Raw genomic sequence first — 24,683 nt, forward strand, 5'->3', positions numbered from 1 at the left:
TAAAAAGACTGACCAAACCAAATGTCAGCAAGGATACAGAGGGACAGGAACTCCCAAAAACTGCTGGACGGAATGCAAAATAATATAGCACTTTAGAAGAGTCTGGTAGTTTCTTAAAATGATATTCATGTACTTACCATATGACACAGCAGTTCCATTTTTAGGTATTTACTCCAAAGAAATGAAAACATTTATCCACTCAAAGACTCGTTCACAGTATTCACAGCACTTCTGTTCTTTGTGGCCACAAACCGGAAAGGACTGAAAAGCCTGCCTATTGGTAAATGGATAAAGAAATTGTGGTATATCCATATAATAGAATACCACTCAACAACAAAGAGGGAACCACTGATGAAAGACTACAGGATGAATCTCAAAAGCCTTATGTTAAGTGAAAAAAGTCAGACACAAAAGACTGCACAAGTTTGAGTCCATTCCTAAGATACTCTAGAAAAGGCAAAGATTTATTGACAGACAGCAGATCAGTGGTTGCAGGCACCGCAGCGTGGGCCGTGGGACCGCACGAGTTTCACCACGAGGCTGCGGCAGAGCCCCCAACAGAATGCTTAACGAATTTCAGCTCTCCGGGCCACCATAGTTTCTGGAAATTCTGCACGTCCGCCTGTGTCAGGGCTCCTCCTAGTGGAATTGCAGTGTTTCTTCGAAGGCCACCTGGTCCAGTTCAGGTGGCCACTGCCCGCCCGGGGACACCTTCTCAGCCCTGCCCACCCACCTCTTCACCGGCCAGCGTCCTGTTTACTCTGGCCACCGTCCAAGCCAGTCGTGAGTCATCGAGTTTCCCTTTAACCTTTCCTTTTCGATTCCGCCCCTTTAAAAAAAAAAAACAGCAGTTTCGATTCTCTCTGAAACTGCCGGCTCCGCCCCCCAAACAGCGCATTGGAAGCCCGGCGTCGGGGCAGGGGCGGGGCAGGGGCGGGGCAGGGAGGCTGCGGTTCCTCGACGCCGCCGCGCGTTCCGCCTCCGCACCGCGACGCCGGGGGTCCCGTGGGCGCTCTCGGGGCGGCCATCTCACCCTCTCGTTGCGTCGCCACAGCTCGGTCTCTTCCGAAGGTCCGGAGAGCGGAGGCACGGCCGTGGAGTCCGGGAACACGGTGATGGAGCGGAGGCCACGGAGGAAGTCGCGGGGCGGCGGCGGCGCGCGCTTGGCGTCCGGGCTGGTCCCCGCGTCCCGGCCCGCGGAGCCGCGGGGTGCGAAGCTCTGGCTCTTCCCCAGCGCCGCCCCGCTCTGCGGCGCGCTGTTCCGGAGGACCGAGGCGACGCGCCAGATGTGTTGCACGCGCGAACGCCTGGCGGTGCTGGAGCGCGGCGGGGCCGGCGTCGAGGTCCACCAGCTGCCGGCGGGGAGCGACGGCGCCAGGAAGCCGAGTGAGTGGGGCCGCGCAGCGCCCGCTCGGCCCTCCCGCCGCGGGCTGGGGGTGTGAGTGCGGTGGGCTGCCGGGGTCGGCGCCTGCGGGGTCGCGGTCGCGGTCGGGGCCAGCAGGGACGCTTCTCTGCAGAGTGGCCCGACTTGTGGGCGTGCGGTCCTTCTCTCCCCGCGAAGGAGATTCAGACGGGGACCCGACGCCGCAGCGGTCCGCGGGGGCCGCAGCCGCGCGCCGGCCCGGGGGCTTTTCGCGCTTGGCTCGCGCAGCATCCCCGAGCTCTCGCAGCCGCGATGCCGGCGGGCGTGGAGTTTGGCGGGGTGGTGGCGAGGAGTAGACCGCTCCGTCCGCCGAGCGCACGGACGGAGTGCACCGGCAGCATCGTATCTCCGCCAGCCCTCCTCTGTCGTTGGTGTCTGTTCAGAGTGTGTTTCTCTCTGACCCCTTTTTCGGTCCGCTCCTATTTGGAGTCTTTGGAGAACCTCGCTCGCGTTATCTTGTTCTCAGTGACGATGTTTGCAGGCGTTTTTAAAGAGTGCGTTCAGTTGCGCTTCTCCGTGGTAATCTCTGTAGAGATTAGGTCCGGTGTCCGTAGCTCCGATTCTACAGGTGGGCGGGAGAGCAAATGGCCACACACTCAACTGAAAAATTTGCCCCTTCTGTTGAGTGAAGAAAACGATATTTTACTTTGGTTCGTTTTACTTTTAACTTGAGCGAAGTCGAGGATCTTTTTTCTGTGGGTCATTTGCATTTCTTTTTGGTGAACTGCCTGTTCATTCGTATCTTTGCCTGGCTTTTTAAAAAACTGAGTTGTTCATCTTTTTCGTATTTATTTGGAAGAGTTTTTGAATATTGAGTTAGAGTAGCCTTTTGTCGGTCATATACGTTGTAAAATTTTCCCCTACTTGCTTTTAGCTAAGGTTATTTTATAGTCTACTTCGTCAATCTTTTAAGGAGGTTTATGGATTTTGTGTTATGTTAGAAAGCTATTCACAGTCCAATTTCTTTTTTTAATGTACTCATCTTTATACTAATTTTAAGATTTTATTTTTAAACCTAAAATTTTTGATACGCTTGGAAATTATTTTGACTTAAGGAATGAAGTAGGGGGATCTAGATTGATTTCTTTCTCCAAAATGGCTAGCCGGATGTCCCAATACCTTTTTTTGAATAAACCCTCCTTTTTTTTCAACTGATTTGAAATGCTGGGTCTCTAAAAAACTTTGTTGGGCCATTTCTTCTTTATTACCAAACTGTTTTGGTTCTCTTAGCGTTTTTATTATGAAGTCGTTTGTGCTTTGATATTTTTACATGAATAGATTTTTTTTCGTTAGAACTGAAAACAAACAAAGTCCCAAATCTATCCTACTTTTTGTGAACAAATTAACAGTAAATGGCATAGTGGACAATTTTAAATCTTTAAGTTTTAGAAAGGGCTAAATATGCACTAATGCCAATAACAATTCTTTCAACAACATCCTTTTTAAAAATCGTCCCCCCAAACCAAATGTCTCCTTTTAAGAATATAGGCCTTGGCTTCTAGATGGAGCGTCACGAGGGCTTTATTATTGTTATTTGTTTTGTTTTGGGAAAGAGTGTATCTCAGAATACACAATATATTTGCTCTTAAAATGAGTGGTGTTGTCCAAAAATTAAGATATATTTTCTTACAGCCTTTTTCATTTCTAGCTCTTCAAATTTAGTTTCTCTTTCTGAACTTCTTAAACAGGAATCTAAAAGCAAACTTCTTCCAGGTGTTTTAAGTGTATTATAATGCAATGAATAATAATAGTGGGTAACAGAATGGTGATAGCTCCTGGTTGGATTTGCTCTGCAGAGTGCATTAAGTTAGGGAAAAAAATGAAGATACATTCCATGGACCAAGGAGCAGAGCACCTGCTGGTTCTCTCCTCAGATGGAAAACCATTTGAGTACAACTATAGCATAGAGCACGCAAGGTAAGGAAGGTTTTTTCTTTTATTAAAAATCATTTAAATTTTGCTCAAAAGGCAATCATAATTTTTGCAGGAAAATGTTCCTTTACGTGATCCTTGTTGCTTGCTTTATACAGTGACATCTTAAGTAAATGATGAATTCTGGACAAGTGAATTCTATCAGTGAACTCTAAATCAATTTATGTCTCCCATCGCATGTACCATGTGTTGCTTTGGCATTTAAAGGAAATGATTGGTTAGTCCACGTAGCCCCAGACTGGACTTTCACATTCATTAACTCATTTAGCCCTCATAATAATAATACTGTAAGTTCTATTTACAGAAATAGTTTTCAACCTTGGGAGAAAATGAATTATCATGGAATGATTTGTGAGACTTTTTACTAGTAGATCATATGAATTAGAAGTTATTTTCATCTCGTATTATTCCTGCACCATAAAATTATTGTTTGCAAAAGAGTCTTAGAATCATCTTACCACAGTTTTGTAATGCACATTATTTTCCTTTTAAGCCACTAATTAAACCATGTTATTATTATAATGATTTTACATGTGCTGAATGTGAAGCAGTAAATTTAATGTTTTGAGCTTCAATGCTAATTAAATACAGTTAATAATTCTTACATCAATGTTGTGACTTCCACTGTGGGATCAACATAAAATATATTTTCTTTCATCAGGTTTCAGTGCGTTTTACAAGAAAAAAATAATATAATTCAGATCACATGTGGAGATTATCATTCGCTTGCCCTCTCAAAAGGTACTTTTCTGGAATATTACTTGTTTCTTAGAGGGAGCAAATGTGTGTGTGTATAGAACTAGTAGAGTGTATGTGCTTCACTTTGTCACAGGACAGAAGTATGGTTTTGAATGTGATACGGTCTAGAGCACTACTAAAGGAGATACAAAATTAGAATTCTTGGACCTATAAAATCTTCAGGTTTTCATAATTACTATTCCTACCTTTTGTTCTGTCAAATGACAACACTAAAGCAGTTTGGTAACGAGTTTGATGTTCTTTATTTAAGGGAAAAGAGCCCATGGATTGAGAGTGTCTAGGGCCTCACAAGCACTGGAACACTCTTCCCGAGCGGTTTCGGGCAAGGGCGAGCTTTGTAGAGTGTTAGAAGCCTCAACGCGGAAACAGGGCATGATTGGCTAAGGTCGCATGGCTGACATTTAGAAAGATCAAGGAACAAGGAAATAAGTGTAGAGCGCAGAGTAGACTTGGTGTTTGGGGATTGGCTGACTGCATGTGCTGTGTTTCTGGTCAAGCGGAGCATTTACAGGGGCATGAAAGTTCGGTTTGGTGACACGGCACCTGGGCTACCTCTTGGGGCTAGAGCTTTATTTCAAAAGTTCCATGTTTTTTTATTTTTCAAATATGAAACAGTGAAAATATTTTGAATAATCAAAATCTCCTCTCTGGAAGCAGGACCAGGCATGGTCCACCCTTTTCCAGAACTTTCTTCCCTTTTCCTAGTGCTTTTCCAGCTCCCATGACAGGAGCTCAGAATCCCTTGGGTCTGCTTTTATGGCCAGTTTGCAGGCCTCTGACGTGTTTTAACATTACCTTTTGAATTCAGAGATTCGCCCCAGCCCTTTATTACTTCCTGTTTCTTATCAGATACCATAATGGTAGGGAAGGGAAGTACTGAATATGGAGTATTTCCTGAAGAAACTTGACCTAATTAAGACAGGAAGGCGATAGAGGGGAATTCAGGATCAAGGAAATTTTTTAAATACGTAGGACGGATATAAACATAAACTGAATGAAAGCTGGAATTCAAGGGAAGTAAGTAATCAAGTATTTGACCTGTACTGAAGGCCCTGTTAAGGTTCGAGTGTATAAAACTTGTATTGGAAAAAACTAGTTGTTTGAGTTTATCCATTTATGAACAGATCTTTCATTTTGAGTAAGTACCATGTTGAGGTTGTGAAGGTGAGACAGACACACTGTGCCTTCAAGAAGCCCAGGATCTAGGGATGTGGGGCGAAGGGGTTGTTCAGGGTTTATTATTGGTAAATCACAATCTAGAAGAATGAAAGTTGGGAAAGCAAGAAAGGGAACTCTACTGATCGTTCTCAGTAGTATCATGATATTCCTGGTGGCTGATAGGCATGTGATAATTACGTTTGAAGGAAAACCTCTGTCTCCCACCAGGTCCTGCTCAGTAAACATTAAATCTCCAATATATTTTTTTAGATACTCCAGTAGGTACTGTCATCTCTATGAGATAATATCTAAGAATTTTTCTTTAAAAATATGATCCAATATGTGTAGGTATGACTGAATCACTTTGCTGTACACCTGAAACTAACACAACATTGTAAATCAACTATGCTCCAATAAAAATTTTAAAAATAAATAAGTAAAATAAAAATATGTTCCATATATTCAATTAATGGAAGAAGATGCTCACTCTTTCAAAATGCTGTGCTGCAGTTTTCAGTGTATCTTTAAGGTGTTTATTTAGCATCTTAAGGCACTTGGGAGAGAGAAAGAAAGAAAAGTAGTTTTAGGTTTTATTTTCCCAAATGTAGAATGTTTCTATCTTTCATGGGCCCATCCTGTGGGATTTTTAACATACGTGCTTCTTGAATTTGATTATAATATATTCAGATAACTTTATTCTTCGTCCGTTCGGGCTCCTATAACAAAAGTAGACTGGGGGGCTTAAACAGCAGAAATTCATTTCTCACGGTTCTGGAGGTAGAAGTCCAAAGTCAGGGTTCCAGCAGGTTTGGTGTCTAGTGAGGGCCAGTTTTCTCACAGGTGGAGAGGGCGAGGGAGCTCTATTTATAAGGGCGTTAACCCCATTCGTGAGTGCCCCCCACCTCGCGATCTCATCTAATTCTAGTCACCGCCCAAAGGCCTCGCCTCCTGATACCGTCACACTGAGGGTTAGGATTTCAGCGTAGGAGTTTTGGGGGGGGGACACAGACATTCAGTTCATAGCACTACCCTTTGAGGTAAGAGGTAAGGAATTGTAACTGTCATTGCTAAACGGAAGGTTCTTCTGGTTTTTCTGACCGAGACATGAGAGGATCTGAGCAGTCTTGTCAGTTTGAATGGAGGAGATCACGATGGTACAGTATGGATAGCACATAATGTCCTAGGGTGATGTCTGCTGCATTTTAAACTTACTAAGACAGCGTTTTCTCTGTTTACGTCGAGGTGGTGAGCTTTTTGCGTGGGGAAGGAACTTAGACGGCCAGCTTGGAGTTGGAAGAGGATTTGCCTCGAGCCCTACACCGCAGATCGTGGAGCACCTCTCAGGAGTCCCCTTGGTTCAGATTTCTGCAGGAGAAGCCCACAGCATGGCCTTATCCCTGTTGGGAAACGTTTACTCGTGGGGAAGAAACGATTGTGGGCAGCTGGGCCTGGGCCACACTGACAGTATGGAAACATATTTTCAAATTCATATTCTAAACAAATATATATTTGTCATATAAGAGATGAATGTACCACAGACTTCCCTGGCAAAAAATGGTTCAGATCCCCACTTTCATGAGCACTGACCTCCCCGGTTCTCTCTCTGTCTTCAGGGCAGAATCGGTCTAAACGACGTGCATGCACAGTGTGGAGGTCATGGCTGTAATTGAGACGTGTGTCCGGGCTGAGTGGGAAAAAGGGAAAGAGCATTGGACTGGGGATCAGAATACCTGGGCTGTGATTCCCATTTCAGGTTAACTAATTTCAGGGCCTGCCCAAGTCACTTACTTTTCTCTAGGTCTTATTTTCTTTTTCTGTAAAGTGATGAGTTTGGATGAAGTGACCTTCAAGGTACTTGTGCACTTAAATGTCTATTATTACAATTACATTAGGACAAAAGGATACTAAAATTTTATTTAGAAACTCACCTATCCTAGTCTCATAAGGTATTCATTACATCTGTAAACACACACGAAAACAACAATTCGCATTATTGAGCTACCCTCTACAAAGCAGATGGCAATATTTCTTTTTTTTTTTTAATTTTTAAAATTTATTTATTTATTTATTTATTTATTTATTTATTTATTTTTGGCTGTGTTGGGTCTTCGTTTCTGTGCGAGGGCTTTCTCTAGTTGCGGCAAGCGGGGGCCACTCTTCATCGCGGTGCGCGGGCCTCTCACTGTCGCTGCCTCTCTTATTGCGGAGCACAGGCTCCAGACGCGCAGGCTCAGCAATTGTGGCTCACGGGCCCAGTTGCTCCGCGGCATGTGGGATCCTCCCAGACCAGGGCTCGAACCTGTGTCCCCTGCATTGGCAGGCAGATTCTCAACCACTGCGCCACCAGGGAAGCCGCTGGCAATATTTCTGATGACCCCAAACACCTTGTTAGAGATTTAAGGTGTGGCAGACTCTGCTGCTTTATTAGCTGTGGTAATGTACACGTTCCCCCCAGAGTTACTGATCAGATACTGCATTTCTGCCTCACATGGTCCAATGCTAGTTACTCAGGAGAACCCGTAAGTCAGTGTTAGAAAAATACTCAGAGGAGGGAAAGGAATAAAGGACAGTTGAACTTAGTTTTGCTGAATCTCTAAGTGCTTGGACAAGAAAATAATCGTGAAAGAGAGAAGAGGTGGTGTAAGGCAAGGACAGTGTAGTAGAGACTTTGAAAGAAAAAAAGAAGCTTTATGTTCATAAAAGGGTAATGCTAGATGGGACTTGGAAATATCAGGTATGCTTCAATGAAGGCTAATCAGGTCAGGTTAAAAAGAGAAGAATGGGCTCTGGGAAGTGAAAGTGACACTTTCACAGGTGAGTGCCCCCGAGTGTGGCCCTTTGACCACTGCCCGCCTCTGCTTTTAGACCTAAATGTACCAACACAGAGCCTTTCTTGCCAAAGTGTGTTAGGAGCTGTTGTGATGGGCCTAGAGGAAGTGGTCTGGGTATTTTATCAGTAGCGTGGAACTCTAGTGTGAAATTCACCATTTCCTTTGGGTCACTTGAACTCTTCTTTCCCTTGCATAGGTAAAGATTCTCCTTCCCTTATTGAAGTGCTGGACAATCAGAAAGTTGACTTTCTCGCTTGTGGTGGCTCTCACACTGCCCTGCTTACAAAGGTGCGTGTACCCTTGTCTCTTGACTGTAACTCCAGGAGAGCACTTTGTAGTGCAGAAAGCACTAGAACCTGGAGATGTGGGCAGCTAGCGTTTCCCAGGGAAGAAAGGTCACCACTTCCCACATGCAGGACTGTCTGATCACTGGGGGGCTTTGCTTTGATGGTGATTCTATTGATTTTTCACTGACGCCTTTGCATCAGTGAGTGTTTACTTCTGTGTCCTATTTCTCTAGAAACTGATATGAAGTTCCCTTTCTTTAGGATGGGCTGGTGTTTACTTTTGGTGCTGGACAATATGGGCAACTCGGTCACAATTCAACACAGAATGAGTTAAGACCCTGTTTGGTAACTGGACTCGCTGGGAATAGAGTGACCCAGATAGCATGTGGAAGGTGAGTTGTGAAGTGTCAGTGAAAATGGGTAAGACATGCACAGTAAATTTAGATAGGTAGTTTAATAAAATTTCCATCAGGCTTCTTTGATTGAAATAAAGGTATCAAACATTTTCAGATAGGTGAAGATGCTTAATTTTACATTATTAGACAATCATAGTAAATATTTTACTATACATATTTACTTTCATTGATTTTTTTTTTTTAATGTGTAAATATATTTACTTTCTGTCGGTCCTTTAGTGAAATACCTTTGTAAATGTTCGAATGCACTTTTATCGTAAAAAAAAAGTTATAATTTATTTGGAAAAAAATGAACAAACATGAGTTAGAAAGGTTCATTCATTGATATCATCACTCCATCTCTGCATTAACCAAAGGAACATACATTGTCACCACTTTGGATTTTTCATAACATACATTCCTCCCAGTAGTACGTGTTCCAGAAGGAGTCCTCACCTTAGAAATGTCTTACTGCAAACCAGGCGGCAGTACCCCTACTAACACAGGAGAATTCACTGGAAAGACACGAGACTCACTGAAAGCTATTACACTGACAGTCACTTTTATTACAAGAGGAGGATACAAGTTAGAACCAGTCAAAGGAAGAGATGCATAAGACAGAGTCTGGAAGGGGTCCAAATGAGATGCTTCTGGTGTCCACTCCCCTTGGAGCTATGGGCCGCGTTACCTTCTCCCAGCCTGATACATGACTGAAGAATACTGCCAACCAGGGAAGCTCACCCAAGCCCAGGGTTGTTTTTGGGGTTTCATTGCTTAGTCATGATTGATTGAATTATCGCCCATGTGGTTGAACTCAGCCTCCAGCCTCTGTGTACCGGAGAGGTTGGGCTTACGTACAGCTGGAGGGGCTTCCAGGAGCCACCTGGATAAACTATTAGGTGTGGTCTTAGGGGCGGGCCTACCGTGAATAACAGAGACACTCCTATCGCTTGGAAACTTCTGAGGGTTTAGACATTACCTCCCAGGCAGTGAGGACAAAGGCCAGACCTCGGAGTAAGGCCAAATTCTTTCCTTATACTTCTGTATAGTAGGAGAGGCCATCAAGCAAATCAGTAAGAAAATCAGCATGATAAAGGTCTTTGGGAAATAGAGCTCAGGGAGGATCACCTAATGCTATCTCCTAGGCTGGGGAGGGGAGGGACTCAGAGATGGCTTCCAGAAGGTGGTGACTCAAGCCAAGGCCTAAAAAAGGAGTAGAAGGCAAGAGGTGGTGCTTGTTCTGACGAAGGGAACGTCATTTGCCAGGGTGCAGCGTCATGGCCTTCAGCACACTTAGCGGTTCCAGAATCATCTCAGCCACACGTTAGTGGCGTCTTAGTTTCTAGACGGCTAAGTCGTACATTGGAAATTGGTTAGCTGGTTTCACTGACTGAGTAGCGTAATTTCTTCAGTTCACCAGATTGCTGCATACTCTAATCATTGTGGATAATTGAGAATTGACCGTATGTGCTTTCATTTAATAGGCAGCACACACTTGCCTATGTTTCTGATTTGGGGAAGGTCTTTTCTTTTGGTTCTGGAAAAGAAGGACAACTGGGAAACGGTGGAACACACAATCAACTGATACCACATCCCATGAAATCGCCATCAAATGAAGAACTCACGTTTGGTAAATTCTTTAGGAGCACAGGATTTGACACGAATACCTTGGTTGAGAAACTGATTGTTGTAAGCGTGTAATGTGGGCAAGAAAAGAAATGTATGACTGTGAAGGGAGGTTTTCTAAACATTGCTTTCATTTGTTTACTTGTAAACAGCGTAACACAGCCAATCTAATTTATCAAGTCGAAATAGCCATTAGTTGTCCCTTAGCGCTTCAGGTTAAGATTAATGTGGATTTAAAATGATACAACATAAAATAGACTATATGGGTTCAGAGGCCTATGCAGCCTGTGATTCCAGTTTTCAAGGGACCTATTAATTCCATAGTGATTGTTTTTCTTACCTGATTAAAATGACTCATAATCATATAAAACCCTCAGAATGATGAGCCGCTGACATATGCCAGGCGCTGTCAACTGTGCCTAACTCACCGGCCCTTAAACAGTTCCAGGAGATGTGTACTCTCAGTCCTCTTTTGCTGGAGGGTGCAGAGACTTGGAGGGCAGAAGGTTAGCCTGTGAAGGGTTGTGGCTGGACACGTGAACTGTGCCCTGTGGAACTTAGAGCCTTAGCTCTGAAACGTTCCACTGTAGAAGTGCCTCGGAGCCCTTGGGTCACTTGTTTCTGAAAGCTTAGTGGCGACCGGAAGTACCAAAATTCTCTCAGTTCTTCTGGGGAAATGAACAGTCGGGTTATTTCCTTAAGCAGATCAAGTATTATATCTGATTTCTTATAACCCCTTGCATAGGCTTTTGAAGTACTTAACATTCTTCACAGCCAGTAGTCGTTGATTAAATCTTGAGTTGTAGAATCATATGGGTTTTAGTAAGAGGCGCTGAATTAAACCAGGGAACAGTTAACTAATCAGATATTTGTTTGGCTGTGTTGTATATATAAGCATTTATGTTAATTATGTGTATCAAACTGATACCACGTTGCCGACCTTGTGAATCATCTATGTTTGCTAACTAGACTTTACCCTGAAGTAGATACGTATTTCCGCTTTATCGGTAGGAAATGTACTTGAGTCTTTGTCTGTCAGAAAGATAAAAGGACTCAGTTTAAGAAGAGTCTAAAATTATTTAGGCTGAGTGTGTATATTTGTATCAAATGAGTTTCTAAACTCTTATTTTTTGTAAATCCCTTTCAGAAAGCCGTACCTCGGAAAAGGAGTTAATAATGATTGCTGGAGGAGATCAAAGCATTTTGCTTTGGGTGGAAAAAAAGGTAAAAATAGATCTCTAGAAGTTTTATAACTTGGTATTTTAAGCAAAACAGAAGGTTCTAGAATCTAGATTTGGTGAATTCCAAAATCATCAGGTTACTAGGCTGAGTTTGGGGAATGGTTAGACATTATCGATCCTTTGTTGTCTAAACTACATACGTATTTACTCACAAAAGTCAGCAGATTTGCCCTTAGTGTATGCCAAATACGTGTGATTTCCTTAGACTCTGCTGACCTTTCGGGAGGCTCCTTGCCAAGGGCGTTTTGGTCAGGGTGCTAGTGAACCAACAGGTTGATATTCTGAAGTGACTTTGCCAGCCAATCCTAAAAAAGACCCGAGGTTTATAGTCTTATGAATAATCAGCCCGTAACCCCCGTACCCTACTCCACCAAGGCAGACTGAGTCCCTGCCACTTCTGTACCCAGTCCTTTTAGGATCTCTGCACTCAAAGCTGTCTGATGTTCAGTTTAATCTGACCATACCCATATAAAGCGTTCAGCGTTGGGGCATTCAGAGAAACTTACTTTCGATCTAAGCACCCTTAGACAAGAAATGGGCAACCAGGCAAATGATTGATTGGTAGAATCTTACTTTATGATTTTTGCAGAGCTGTGTTATCCATGCTTAGTATTACTCTATCCTTAGAACGTGCCTAAGAGTTGGATACCTATTTCTGTGGTGTCTGAGTTACTGTATTTTACTCTTTTGTTTGTTTACAGAATTCCTATGTTAATCTGAGGAGGAAAATTCCTACCTTGAATAAAGGCACTGTAAAGAGATGGATTGCTGAAGTGGGGACTAAACAGTGGCAGAATACAAAGAGGTACACCCTAAGGGTCTGTCTGCTCAGATAGCTCTCTAAAGCAGTGTTTCCCCAGCTGGCTCTGCACAATACAGAGATGTGAGATTTTGTGGTCCGCTGGTGGTCCATTAGTCAGAGATCTGCAGAGAAACAGAGCCAGTAAGGTGTGTTTGAGGGTGGTGGGGAGAGATTTTAAGGAATTGGCTCATGCACTTGTAGGGGATGGCAAGTACAGAATCTGTGAGGCAGGACAGCAGGCTGGAGACCCAGGGAAGAGTTGATATTGCAGCTTGAGTCTCAAGGCAGTCTGGAGGCAGAATTCCCTCTTCCTCTGGAGACCTTAGACTTTTTCTCTTAAGGCCTTTAACTGATTGGATGAGGCCCACCCACATTATGGAGGGTAATCTGCTTTTCTCACAGTCTACTGATTTGAATGTTAATCTCCTCTAAAAAATACCTTCACGGCAACATCTAGATTGGTGTCTGATCAAATCTCTGGGTACCATGGCCTAGCCAAGTTGACACATACAATTTAGCATGTAAGCTCCATGGGGGCGTCTTTCTTTACTGCAGGACTTCTCTGGGCCTTTGATATGTTTAATCGTGACACTGAGCAGGAAATACAGTCTACAGTTTCTCAACCCTCGTTGACTTGAGAACCTCTTGTTTGTTGAGCTGTTATTCACAGCTGAACAGCTTAGGCAACCTTACTCTCAATGTTAGGACTCCTACCACCTGTACAAATTATACTCATTTATACAGGCATTTCCTTTTAGAGACATTTTTAGGTATGGCTTCCTAATTCTGGAAAGTAGTTATACCAAATAGCTGCATCATGCAGAGCACAAATGGTCAAGAACTATTTGTGCAAGTACTTCTATGACAAAATTGAGCATACATCCCCACCTTTAATTTCTGGTAATTTTTTTTGTTTCTACTCCAGTGGAATAGAAATAAGTAGGGCTTGGAAAGCTGGGTGGGTTGAGAGTGTTTTATTTGTCCAAGAAAATACCCTAGGTCAAGCCGTATCCTCTTCCCCTCTGGCTTCTCTGAGTACATATCTTTTTATTTCCCATGTTTGCCTCTGAAATTTTGAGATTTCGCAAATGAGACTTTCAGATGCCCATGGCAATATGCAGATAAATTGGAGATGGAGGGAGGAGTTTGAAGGACAACTGATCATGTCTCCTCCTACAAAGAGGCATATTCTGATTTGTTTTAACCACCATCTTATTCCTAATATAGGGAAATCAGAGAGATATTTTCATCTCCTGCATGTCTGGCTGGAAGTTTTTTAAGGGAAAGGTAATATATATAATAAATTTAAAATTCTGTTGCAAACACTACGTATAGATAGCATGGTGACTATGTTAATAATACTGTATTTTACATTTGAAAGTTGCTAAGAGAATAGATCTTACAAGGTCTCATCACAAGAAAAAAAATTTGTAAGTATGTGTGGTGATGAATATTAACTAGACTTGTGGTGATCATTTCACAATATATGCTATACATATATCAGTGCATTATGTTGTACATACCTGAAACTAATATAATGTTATGTGTCAATTATATCTCCATTTAAAAAACTGTGAAAGGTGGTAAAGAAAATGGTTTGAGGGTAAAATAATTATCTATGTCTTTATCTCTTTTTAAAAATTACCTTTTTTTTCCTACAAAAGCACATATATGCTTGCTGTAGAAAATGTCAAAAAAAAAAGACATGAAACAAAAAGAAAATGAAAATCAGAATTCACCACTTAAGTGTAACAGCTAGTGTTTGTATAAATGTCTTTTTTATGCAAATCTGTTGTTTTACAAAAAATGGGATTATATTGTTTTATACATTTCTTCACACTTAATACATTTGCCCATTTTTCCATTTTATTCAATTTTTATATTATTCAGTATTTCCCCATAATATCATTTTAATGGTTGCATGGTATTCCATGGGAAGGACATACCTTAATTTATTTGATTACTTCCTTATTGCTAGATACTAAGGTTTCTTTGAATTTTTAAGTATTATGAAAGAATGACTTTGTACTTCTTTTCCTAAATATTGATATAATACTTACTTAAAAGAACTTTTTCTGTTTTCAGACACTAAATATATGTGTTATTTCACAAAGAATGGGTCTGTTTTTAGACAATATATTCAGTCCAGTATAAATGTAATTCTTGAGTTAAGATAGACATTTCATTAGTAATTTCCTCTTTGATTACTAAAAATTTACTGCTCTGGAACCCCTTTTTTTGGTCCCTGCTTATAGTTCATGTAGCTGGAAAACGAGAAAAACCTTTACCTTTTTTCTGTGGCTATTTTTTTTTTTTTTGTACTGTAAAATAAATATTTATTGATTACTCATTTAAGATAAGACAATATCTGATGTAAAGTCTGATAGCATATGTATTGTTAATGCAGCCTTGCTATTTTTTGACATTTCAGAAATAATCATATTTTGTCAGCTGTATTTTCAATTGTATTCAGCCACATTTTTATAGTTATTGAAAAGGTGAGAAAAAAGTAATTTTATTAAAATGAAGCAAGCTTGAGAAGAAACTTTTCATCTGGATAAAGAATCTAATAAAATATTTAATCTTGAAGTGTCCTTTTTCATTTACTTATTCACCCAGTTTTCATTTACCTTCCTTCCACAGAAGCGCTGGAGAAACGACGTCTATTCATTTGGACTTAAATACAGCAAGGGACACCTTCAAGGAGTTAACCCAGAAGGACTGGATTACTAACATGGTGGTATTCTTCAGATTGTTACTTGGAAAAAGAAAATACACTGAAACATTTTTATAAGAGCTCAAAATTTCAGAAGAAATATCTTGTTTTCAGATACTCTTTGAGACCCTGTGGCATATACAGATTAAGTTAAACTCAGCTACCATTCAGGAGTTTCCCCACTTCGGGTGAAATAGGTGGTATAATAGGCACTTAGGTTACAAATAATTCTAACTAGTTCATCGGTGCCCACACACGCATACACGTATATGTACAGGCACTCCCCGAGAGGGAATGTCTTCAATTTAGGGCTTTAGGAAGATGATTAAAATATTTGTTGAGACTGGTACACTAGAATAAGAACAACATTTTATTTGCAGTTATTTTAAACATAAAAATGTTAGAAATGTATAGAAATGAGAACACTTTTTCTGATATGAGTGTCCCCCTCACCAAGGACTGCCTGGTCTGCACTTCCTTTTTTGTAGGTTCTGGAATGTTCTTGTTCTTTCTGGGATTGTTGCTTCTTCGTTTCAGCACTGTTACTACTATCTTTAGGCTTCCCACTTGGAGATGCTTCAAGCATGCTTCCTTTATTAATGTAGCCTTTCCTAATGTAGCTTTTATTAATTTATTTCCCTGTTCTACTGTACTGATTGATCTAGGGGTGGTACTGTCTATGTTGTTCTCTCAGTCTGTTTCTTTCTGGGTCTCTGGCTCGTTTTTGCACGCTCTCTCTCTCTCTGTCTCTCTCCCTCTCTCTCCCCCTCCCTCCCTCCCTCTCCCCCCCTCCTTCACTTCTCTTGGCTCCCCCCACCCCCATTTGGTCTTTCCTTCCGCTTCTGTGGCTCTTATTCTTTCCCTCTCTCTGTCTCGTGCTTGTTCTCTTCCTGCTCTCAGCTCCCTCACCTGGTCTCTCGCTCTGTCTGTCGCACTCAGCATCCTGTGTCTTAGCTGCAGGTTGTGTCTCGCACACTCTTTTCTCAAGGGAAGATGGAAAATTTCATTATGTTAACTTTGGCAGAACCATTGCCCAATTAGGAGTCTGATGTAAAATGGATCCCTAATTATGCACCTTTATCAGGACTCTGCAGCAGTTAGTAGAAAGATCACCAAAAATAGAAAGCCATTTCTGCATGTGTGAAGGGAAGAGGTTGGACCAGTTCATCACTAAGGCTAATTATACCTTAGTTGTGCCAGAACAATATCATATACAGTGCAAGCGACGTAATCATAGAGCAGTCAGTCTCCCATTGTTTCCGATGGGACAGTTGGATCAGAAGACCTGTAATGTTTCTGTTTTGAGATTTCTGTGATGTGGACGCACAGACGTGGCCTTCCTTCCTTCATTCAGCAGACATTCGAATACTGCGATGCGTAGGGAGCTGTGGTGAGAGCCTGTCTTCAGAGGGTCCTGGTTAGTGAAGGAGACGGATGCCGACGGGCAGGGGTCACTTGTCTCCCCTAGTTCCCAGCTTGGAACATACTGGGTGTATGATAAATATTTTTAGATGAATGAATTCATTCATCGCCTGGGCAGTGAAGGGTCAGCTCTATTTAGAGTGCTCAAAACAAGGTGCCCAGGGGGAGGGGAGTTTACCGGCCACCTACAGGGGAAGCACATTCCAGGCAGGCAGGAAGGTGTGCACCAAGGCACAAGATGTGAAACAGTGTGACTGGCTTGAGAGCGGTACAGTGGTTCTAAAGGGCTGGGAGGTTTGGGGCTGTGGATGAAGAAGAGCCCAGAGGAAGGAGGGGGGGGCACGTGCAGCAGTCAGGTGTGCATGACTCTGAAGCCTGAACCTCGTGGTGGGAGCCCAATAGAATGTTTTGATGTGAAAATAGATCATTGTGAGATTTTGTACATGTAGAGATATCATGTAGCTAGTATCTCATAATTTAGTGATTGAGTTTGAGCTTTGGAGTCAGAAAGATCCAGGAGAGATTCTCACTTAGCTCTGTGACCTTCAGCAGGTTTATTTCCCTAACATGCAGAGTTCTCATCTATGAATCGGGGTTAATAATACCATCTATGTTATAGAGAAACGACAAGGATAAATGAACTTATATATGTGAATTACTTAGCACAGTATCTGACAAATAATAAGAACCCTGTAAACACTAGCTTATCTTCTTAACGGGGTTTTAGGCAAATTACTACCATTATCTGAGCCCACAGAACACATAAACATTCAGAATTCCATTTGAATTTTTCTTCAACACTTGCATTCTGAATTGGGGAAACTATAAGAAGATTGAAAGGGCTAGAAACTAGAGTTTGGTGGAGAGAGTTTGTGATGAGACAGGTGATTCTGTGAGAAGGTAACAGGAAACCATGCTGATTTTCGTTGTTGCAGTTGTTGCTTTTTGTTTGTTTTTGTTTTTTATTTTTGCTTTGCTTTGGGAGATTCTGACACATTCTTCCTCTTTAGAAAATGAGGTGTGCTAGTAGAACTGGAGGGAAGAATGTGGACCTTATCATTGGGAGGGCTGCCTTTTTTTTTTTTTTTTTAAATTGTATTTATTTATTTATTTTTGGCTGTGTTGGGTCTTCGTTTCTGTGCGAGGGCTTTCTCTAGTTGCGGCGAGCGGGGGCCACTCTTCATCGCGGTGCACGGGCCTCTCACTATCGCGGCCTCTCTTGTTGCGGAGCACAGGCTCCAGACGCGCAGGCTCAGTAGTTGTGGCTCACGGGCCTAGTTGCTCCGCGGCATGTGGGATCTTCCCGGACCAGGGCTCGAACCCGTGTCCCCTGCATCGGCAGGCAGATTCTCAACCACTGCGCCACCAGGGAAGCCCGGGAGGGCTGCCTTTTAGTTCTGAGTCCATCGTTCATCCAGTATAATCTTGCACATGTGATTTCTTCTTGATCTCCTTCATGAACCCCAACAATTGGATGGAGAGGACACTTGTCACACATTTACACACCTAGGTATTTGGGAAGCTAGATGAGATGGATTGTGAACAGGGGTTTTAGAGAGACCAAGTGATTGCTCCAAATTCATGGTGGGATGAAACTCCGGGTTCCACACTTTATTTTATTACAGTAATTGCACCCAGTTCCCACTGTGTTCTGAGTGTCTTTTCCTGGATCCTTTCTGACCACAGATAACCACGTGTCTGAGGGATACTCTGTTCAAAAATCTTCCATTTCATTCTCCACATCAAGAAGCTTTAGAAGTTTTCTTCCTTCTCCCAGAGTGTCCTGTGATGCATGACCCTAACAACTGGGAGAGCCTGGTGGTCCCGTTTGCAGAGGCTGTTTATAAAATGCACGCCCAGTCGTCAGAGGTTCTGGGTAAGATCGATGGTTTGCATTTGAAAATACATGACTGTCTTCTTGGTGGAAACACATGCCTAGTGAAGTTACGGCAGAACTTAGATGATTGTGAACACATTCATGGTGTTTAGTTCCTAGTCTTAGTGTATTCTAACATGCTATAATAATTACTGTGTTCATCCAAGATGGATTTTTCTAGTCCCTTTTTAGCGTTCTTTTCATGATACCTGTGTGGCTTGGTCATGAGGTCCTTTGCCCCCTACTTGTCATTATGAAGAACTTCATACACGGATGTTGAAAGACTAGTACAGTGAATCCCAGATACTCTCTACTTGAGAGTCAACAGCAGTTAACATGTTGCCGTGTGTGTACAGATTACATTTGATGTACGGATGGCATTTTATTTTTGCTGAACTATTTGAAAGTGAGTTGGAGATATCAGGGCATTTTACCCATAATATTTCAGCATGCATCTCCGAAGGATATGGAATCCTGTATTACCTCAACATTGTTACCACAGCTAATAAGATTAGCCGTGATTGCATAATATTACCTCACATCTAGGCCGTATTCAAATTTCTGCGCTTGTCCCGAAAAGTATTTTACAGGCTTTTTTTTTTTTTTTCAAAGAGTGTGGGTCAGTAGTCCTGTACAGTGTCTCACATCTAGATTTGTCTGATCGTTTCCTCCTGTCCCTGCATTTCCAGTACACTGGAAATTAGGTCTAGGGGCTTGGTTATATTCTAATGAGGTTTTTGACACAAATAGCACATTCAGCCCAAGGAAGTCCATTCGTTCTTACGTTTTGTCACATTGTAAACGATGAAAAGTTTAAAACATTTTTCTTTTATACAATGCCAAAAGATGGTTTTTAAGAGTTAAAAACTCGTGCTGAGAGCGCAAAAGAGAGTCGTGTAATCACAAATAGTTCTTAATCTGGTTTTTAATACTGTATGCTATTTCATCTGGGTAAAAAATGTGACTAATTTTGTCTGGTTTCCCCCCCCCCCCCCAACAAATTAATTAGATCAAATGTGTGGTTCTCTTAGTGTCAAGGCATTTTTTTGAGAAGATTAAATTCTACCCTTTCAATTCCGATTGTATTTACTGAAAAATTTATTACAAGTGTGTCTTCATAACTACAATATATATGAAAATATTCTGCCAGTTTCAGAAAATATTGACTACTTCTTACCTTTAAGAATCCAAGAAATATTACACGCTGACAGTTACTTACCTTCGTATCCCTCAGAGGAATATTGGGCATCTCTGCAAGAATCTGCTTTCATCAGGCTGGTCCAGATGTTTAAAGCAGCCGTCATTGCTCAGCTGAATAATTGGGCTGGAACTGCCGAGAATAACTATCACATTAAAACTCTCCTAGAAATGTTGAAAAAGCTGCACAGGGTAAGTGCTGTTTTAGAAACCCATGTATCTTTATTTTGCAATAAAAATTCCCTTGGTTTCACCTGGCTTGAAACTTAAGCAGACTCTTACGGAACATGAGGTTGATACTGCTATTTTTAAAATTTTTTTTGTGAATTAAGTCGTGCATATAAAGGAGTGTGTCTAGTATCCACGTACAGTTTAAAGAAAAGTAGTAAAACAGACATCAGTGCAACTACCACCCGTGTTAAAAAAGAAGACATTTCTAGTGCTTTAGAAATGCCTGTGTGTCTCTCACAGATTACACCCCCTCACCTCCCGAAGGTGGCCAGGATCCTGGATTTTCAGTTAATCATTCACTTACTCTTCTTTATTGTTTTATAACCATAAGTATCTCTTGACACTATGCTGTTTAATTTTGCCGTTTCCAAAATTTCATATGAATCGAATACATGCTGCTTACACAACGTTCTGTTTTTTTAGACTCATCCAGATTAATACTTATGTCTGTACTTCATTCATTTTCACTTCTGTATCATAGTGCATAGTGTGACTCTACCAGAATTATCCATTCCAGTATTGATGGATATACAGTATGTGCTGTTTGCAGTTCTTTTTTAGGGGGAGGGTTCCTCTATGAGAAAACATGCTACTGTCAACATTTTTGTACTTATCTCTTGGTGTCCATGTGTCAAGAGTTAGTTTTTAGTTTCCATCCCTAATTCTGGAATTGATAGGTTGGAGGATATGCCTGTGTTGTTCTTTATGGGTAGTGACAAACTGTCTTCCAAAGTGGTTGGACCAATTTAAATCCTCTCCAGGAAATGATGAGAATTCTGTTGTCCCATGTCTGACTTTAAAATTTGGAAAATATTTTTAGTGCCATGTGGAAATCGTGCCAAATTATGACTTTATTGATTGATTGACTGATTGCCGAGTTGGGTCTTTGTTGCTGCCTGCGGGCTTTCTCTAGTCGCAGCGAGCAGGGGCTACTCTTCGCCGCGGTGCATGGGCTTCTCACTGCGGTGGCTTCTCTTGTTGCGGAGCACGGGCTCTAGGCACGCGGGCTCAGTAGTTGTGGCTCGTGGGCTCAGTAGTTGTGTCTCGCAGGCTCTAGAGCGCAGGCTCAGTAGTTGTGGCGCACAGGCTTAGCTGCTCCGCGGCATGTGGGATCTTCCCGGACCAGGGATCAAACCCGTGTCCCCTGCATTGACAGGCGGATTCTTAACCACTGCGCCACCAGGGAAGCCCCAAATTATGATTTTAATTGTATTTCCCTGGTTGTAATGCATTAGAGCATATTTTCATGTTTATAATTGCAGTACTTGTTTCCTCTTCTATAAAATACCTGTCCTTTTGCTCAATTTAAATGTATTGTTTAATTTTTTCTTATTGATTATAGGAGTACTTTTTAGTTTGGATACTAGTCCTTTGTCAATTTTATGTGTTGCAAATATCAGGTCCCAGTTTTTAGCTTGTCTTGGTGCTTTCTGATGAACTCACTTTTTTTTTTTTTTAACTTGTTGGCCACACCCCTCAGCATGTGGGATCTTAGTGCCCCGACCAGGGATTGAACTTGCACCCCCTGCATTGGAAGCGGGGAGTCTTAACCCCTGGACCGCCAGGGAAGTCTGAAACTCATGTCTTTAATTTTAATGTAGATAAAATTTGGGGACTTCCCTGGCGGTCCAGGGGTTAAGACTCGCCGCTGCCGATCGCGCATGCCACACGGTGTGGCTGAAAAAAAAAAAAAAATTTGTCAGTCTATTCCTTTATGATCTTTACTCCATGTGTTTTGTTTTAAACTTTTTTTTCCTTCAAGGTTTTAAATTATTACCCGTATCAGGGATCAGGAGGGCTTTTTTTTGGAAAGGACCAGATGGTAAATATTTTAGGCATTTGTGAGACTTTACAGAAGAAGCAGAGGGCCTGATTTGGCATCGAGGGCTGCTCTAGATAGTCTTCTAACACAGATGAGAGCTGGGACCAGAGGAGGAGTACAAACAGAGGCTCATATACCATATGTCTAATGTTTAAAAGGTTAGAAATCTAGCTAACAACGTGTTGAATGAAATAAAATATACTCTATCTTCCCACCTTGACAAATAAACCTTCCTAATGACAGGGGAAGCCAGGTTTGAATTTCGAAAGCTTGGCTCCTTACAGAGTTCTGCAGCGAAAGGGGAGGCTCCGACGGACTCTCCCCGCTCCCACCGCAGGTCCTCTGCGCTTCTCTTCCTTCCTTGGTTTTCTCCCACACCAGGGCTGGCACGTGGCCGTGTGTGGACACCTCAGCCCATGTCTCTGTGTTCCATCCCACCTCCCACGATAGCCATTCCTTACCCAACCCTGGGGCCCTGGAGCCTTGGGGTGTGTCACCTGTGACACTTGCAGTCCCCAGAGAGCAAGTGGAGGGAGGAACCTGTGTAGCTCCTGGGGCTGGCTTGGAGCCGTTTGGGCAGGGACTTGCGGGTCTTGGGTTCTGGAGCTCAGTCTAGATGGGGATGTGTGATGAGTGGGCCGCACGTAGACAGGCCCCGTTGACCCTGCAGACCCCTTGCGGGAGGGGCTTGGCTGGAGGAGGCCCAGAGCAAAGACCTGTAAATCAGAGGCCCAGGGCACAGGTCACTCCTGCCAAGGTCTAAAGGGAGTATTGAGGTTAGCTTTGCCTTTCACACTTTGGTGTTTAATCCAACTGAAAATTTATTTTTATTATTTTCCATATGAAAACAATTACCTAGCACCACTTAACTGAAATTCTGTCCTTTCTGCACTGATAGGTAATGGGAACTGTCATAAAACAAGTTTCTGTGTGCGGGGTTCACGTACAGGCTCTCTTCTGTACTGTTAGTCATTGTCTGTGGCTCTATATTGTTTATACTTGCTAAAAGAAATACTCCTGTCTTGTTCTTAAAGTGAATCTTGGATATTTTTGGCATTTGGTTCTTCCCTATAAATTTTGGAATTGGCTTTTCAGGTTCTACACACGCATACACAGATCTTACTGGGAATTTGATTGAAATTGCATTTAATATGTATTTCACTTTGGGGAGAATTGACACCTTTACTGTTGTGACTCTTCATGGTATCTATTTCTTCTGCTTATTAGATTATCTTTTAAGTTTTTCAGTGAGTTTTTGTTATTTTACTATGAAAGTCTTGGATATCTTTAGTCAAATCTATTCCAGGGTATTTAACTGTTTTTAAGTTTTTGTAAATGGTATCTTTTAAAAACTATATTATCTGTTGTTGGTTTAACAGCAGATAAACGCATTGATTATAGGAATGCATTGTAGGAATGCATTGATTTTTGAATATTGATTTTTTTTTCTTTTTTTGGCCGCACTGTGCAGCATGTGGGATCTTAGTTCCCCACCCAGGGATCGAACCCGGGCCCCATGCAGTGGAAGCTCGGAGTCTTAAACCACTGGACTGCCAGGGAAGTCCCTGAATATTGATTTTTTAATAGCCAGTGAGTTTGCTAAATTCTTGCATTATATCTAGTAACTTAACTGTAGATACTTTTGCATGTTCTGTGCAGACAATCGTATCTTTGAAAAAAATAATGTTTTTTTCTTCGCAATTCTTATGCATTTTATTATTTTCCTTTGCCTTGTTGCACTGGCTAGGCCTTCCTATCCCTAGTTGTTCAACAGGAAGGTTGAATAGAAGTCGTAGTGATAGTAGGTGCCTAATCTTGTTGGTGATTTTAAAGGAAAATTCTTAATATCACTATTAAATAACATTTTTACTATGGGGTTTTGGAAAATTACCTTTCCAGGTAAAAGGATGTTCCCTCCATTTCTAAGTTGTTACACGTTTTAATTCAAAACAAGTATTGACTCTCTCCTCCTGAAATTCTACTTATTTTGTATGTTAGTTCTTCTCGCTCTGTCATCCATGTCTCTTAATCGTCCTGTCATAATTTCCATCTGTTTGTCTCTTTGTACCCCATTCTGGATGATTTCTTCAGTCCTATCTTCCTGTTCATGAATTCGCTTTTCAGTGATTTTTGTCTGCTATTAAAACTGTCTTTTGAGTTTTATTTCTAGTAGTATGTTTTTCACTTCCGGAAGTTTTCTTTGGTTCTTTAATTTTTTTTTCTTGGTTATTATTTATAATTTCTGGGTATCTGAAGTCTTTGCAGGTCAGTTTTTGCTGTCTTTAGTTTCTGCTGCATCTTCCTCGTGGCTCCTTCATTATCATGTATTTTGTGACTGTGTGTGTGTGTGTATGTGTGTGTGTGTGCACATTTCCCTTGGAACTTTTATCTTTTGGAATTCTTTGAGGGCTGGGTCTTTTCAGGGAGAATTTGCTTCTGCCAGGCTCCTGGCGACACCAGCAGTTTGGTACTATTAAATTAGTCTTTAAAGATATAAAGATTAAAATTTTGGCTTGAGGCTTTTTAGATCTCCAGGTGGTATGAATCTGGTGTGTGAATTTTCGGGAGAGTGCTTTTGTAATGACAAATTCTGTAGGCGACCTTCTTCCCCCAATGCCAGCACCATTTTTTTTTTTTTTAAAAACACTTTTATTTATTTATTTATTTATATTTTGGCTGTGTTGGGTCCTTGTCTCTGTGCGAGGGCTTCCTCCAGTTGCGGCAAGCAGGGACCACTCTTCATCGCGGTGCGCGGGCCTCTCACTATCGCGGCCGCTCTTGTTGCGGAGCACAGGCTCCAGACGCGCAGGCTCAGTAGTTGTGGCTCACGGGCCCAGTTGCTCTGCGGCATGTGGGATCTTCCCAGACCAGGGCTCGAACCCGTGTCCCCTGCATTGGCAGGCAGATTCTCAACCACTGCGCCACCAGGGAAGCCCCATTTTTTTTTTTTAATTAAAAAATTTTA

The 24,683-nt window shown here is 42.0% G+C and overlaps 1 protein-coding gene across 2 annotated transcripts in view; it reads left to right on the plus strand.

The window, feature by feature from the left end:
• The first annotated feature begins 942 nt into the window (after nucleotides 1-942).
• Nucleotides 943-24,683, plus strand: part of HERC5 (HECT and RLD domain containing E3 ubiquitin protein ligase 5) — a 42,170-nt gene continuing 18,429 nt past the window's right edge. The window contains exons 1-13 of one of the 2 annotated variants that reach the window (XM_059922395.1): nucleotides 943-1,386; nucleotides 3,220-3,340; nucleotides 4,017-4,096; nucleotides 6,515-6,736; nucleotides 8,300-8,391; nucleotides 8,652-8,782; nucleotides 10,270-10,415; nucleotides 11,559-11,635; nucleotides 12,354-12,457; nucleotides 13,682-13,741; nucleotides 15,098-15,191; nucleotides 18,279-18,468; nucleotides 19,703-19,857. In XM_059922395.1, coding sequence (XP_059778378.1) covers nucleotides 1,116-1,386; nucleotides 3,220-3,340; nucleotides 4,017-4,096; nucleotides 6,515-6,736; nucleotides 8,300-8,391; nucleotides 8,652-8,782; nucleotides 10,270-10,415; nucleotides 11,559-11,635; nucleotides 12,354-12,457; nucleotides 13,682-13,741; nucleotides 15,098-15,191; nucleotides 18,279-18,468; nucleotides 19,703-19,857 — 1,743 coding nt within the window. In that variant the 5' untranslated portion in view covers nucleotides 943-1,115. The remainder of the gene's footprint in view (nucleotides 1,387-3,219; nucleotides 3,341-4,016; nucleotides 4,097-6,514; nucleotides 6,737-8,299; nucleotides 8,392-8,651; nucleotides 8,783-10,269; nucleotides 10,416-11,558; nucleotides 11,636-12,353; nucleotides 12,458-13,681; nucleotides 13,742-15,097; nucleotides 15,192-18,278; nucleotides 18,469-19,702; nucleotides 19,858-24,683) is intronic. The other variant, XM_059922396.1, reaches the window with a different exon arrangement.

Source organism: Balaenoptera ricei, chromosome 5 (genome assembly GCF_028023285.1).
Source record: "Balaenoptera ricei isolate mBalRic1 chromosome 5, mBalRic1.hap2, whole genome shotgun sequence".
In the NCBI taxonomy this organism is placed as follows: Eukaryota; Metazoa; Chordata; class Mammalia; order Artiodactyla; family Balaenopteridae; genus Balaenoptera; species Balaenoptera ricei.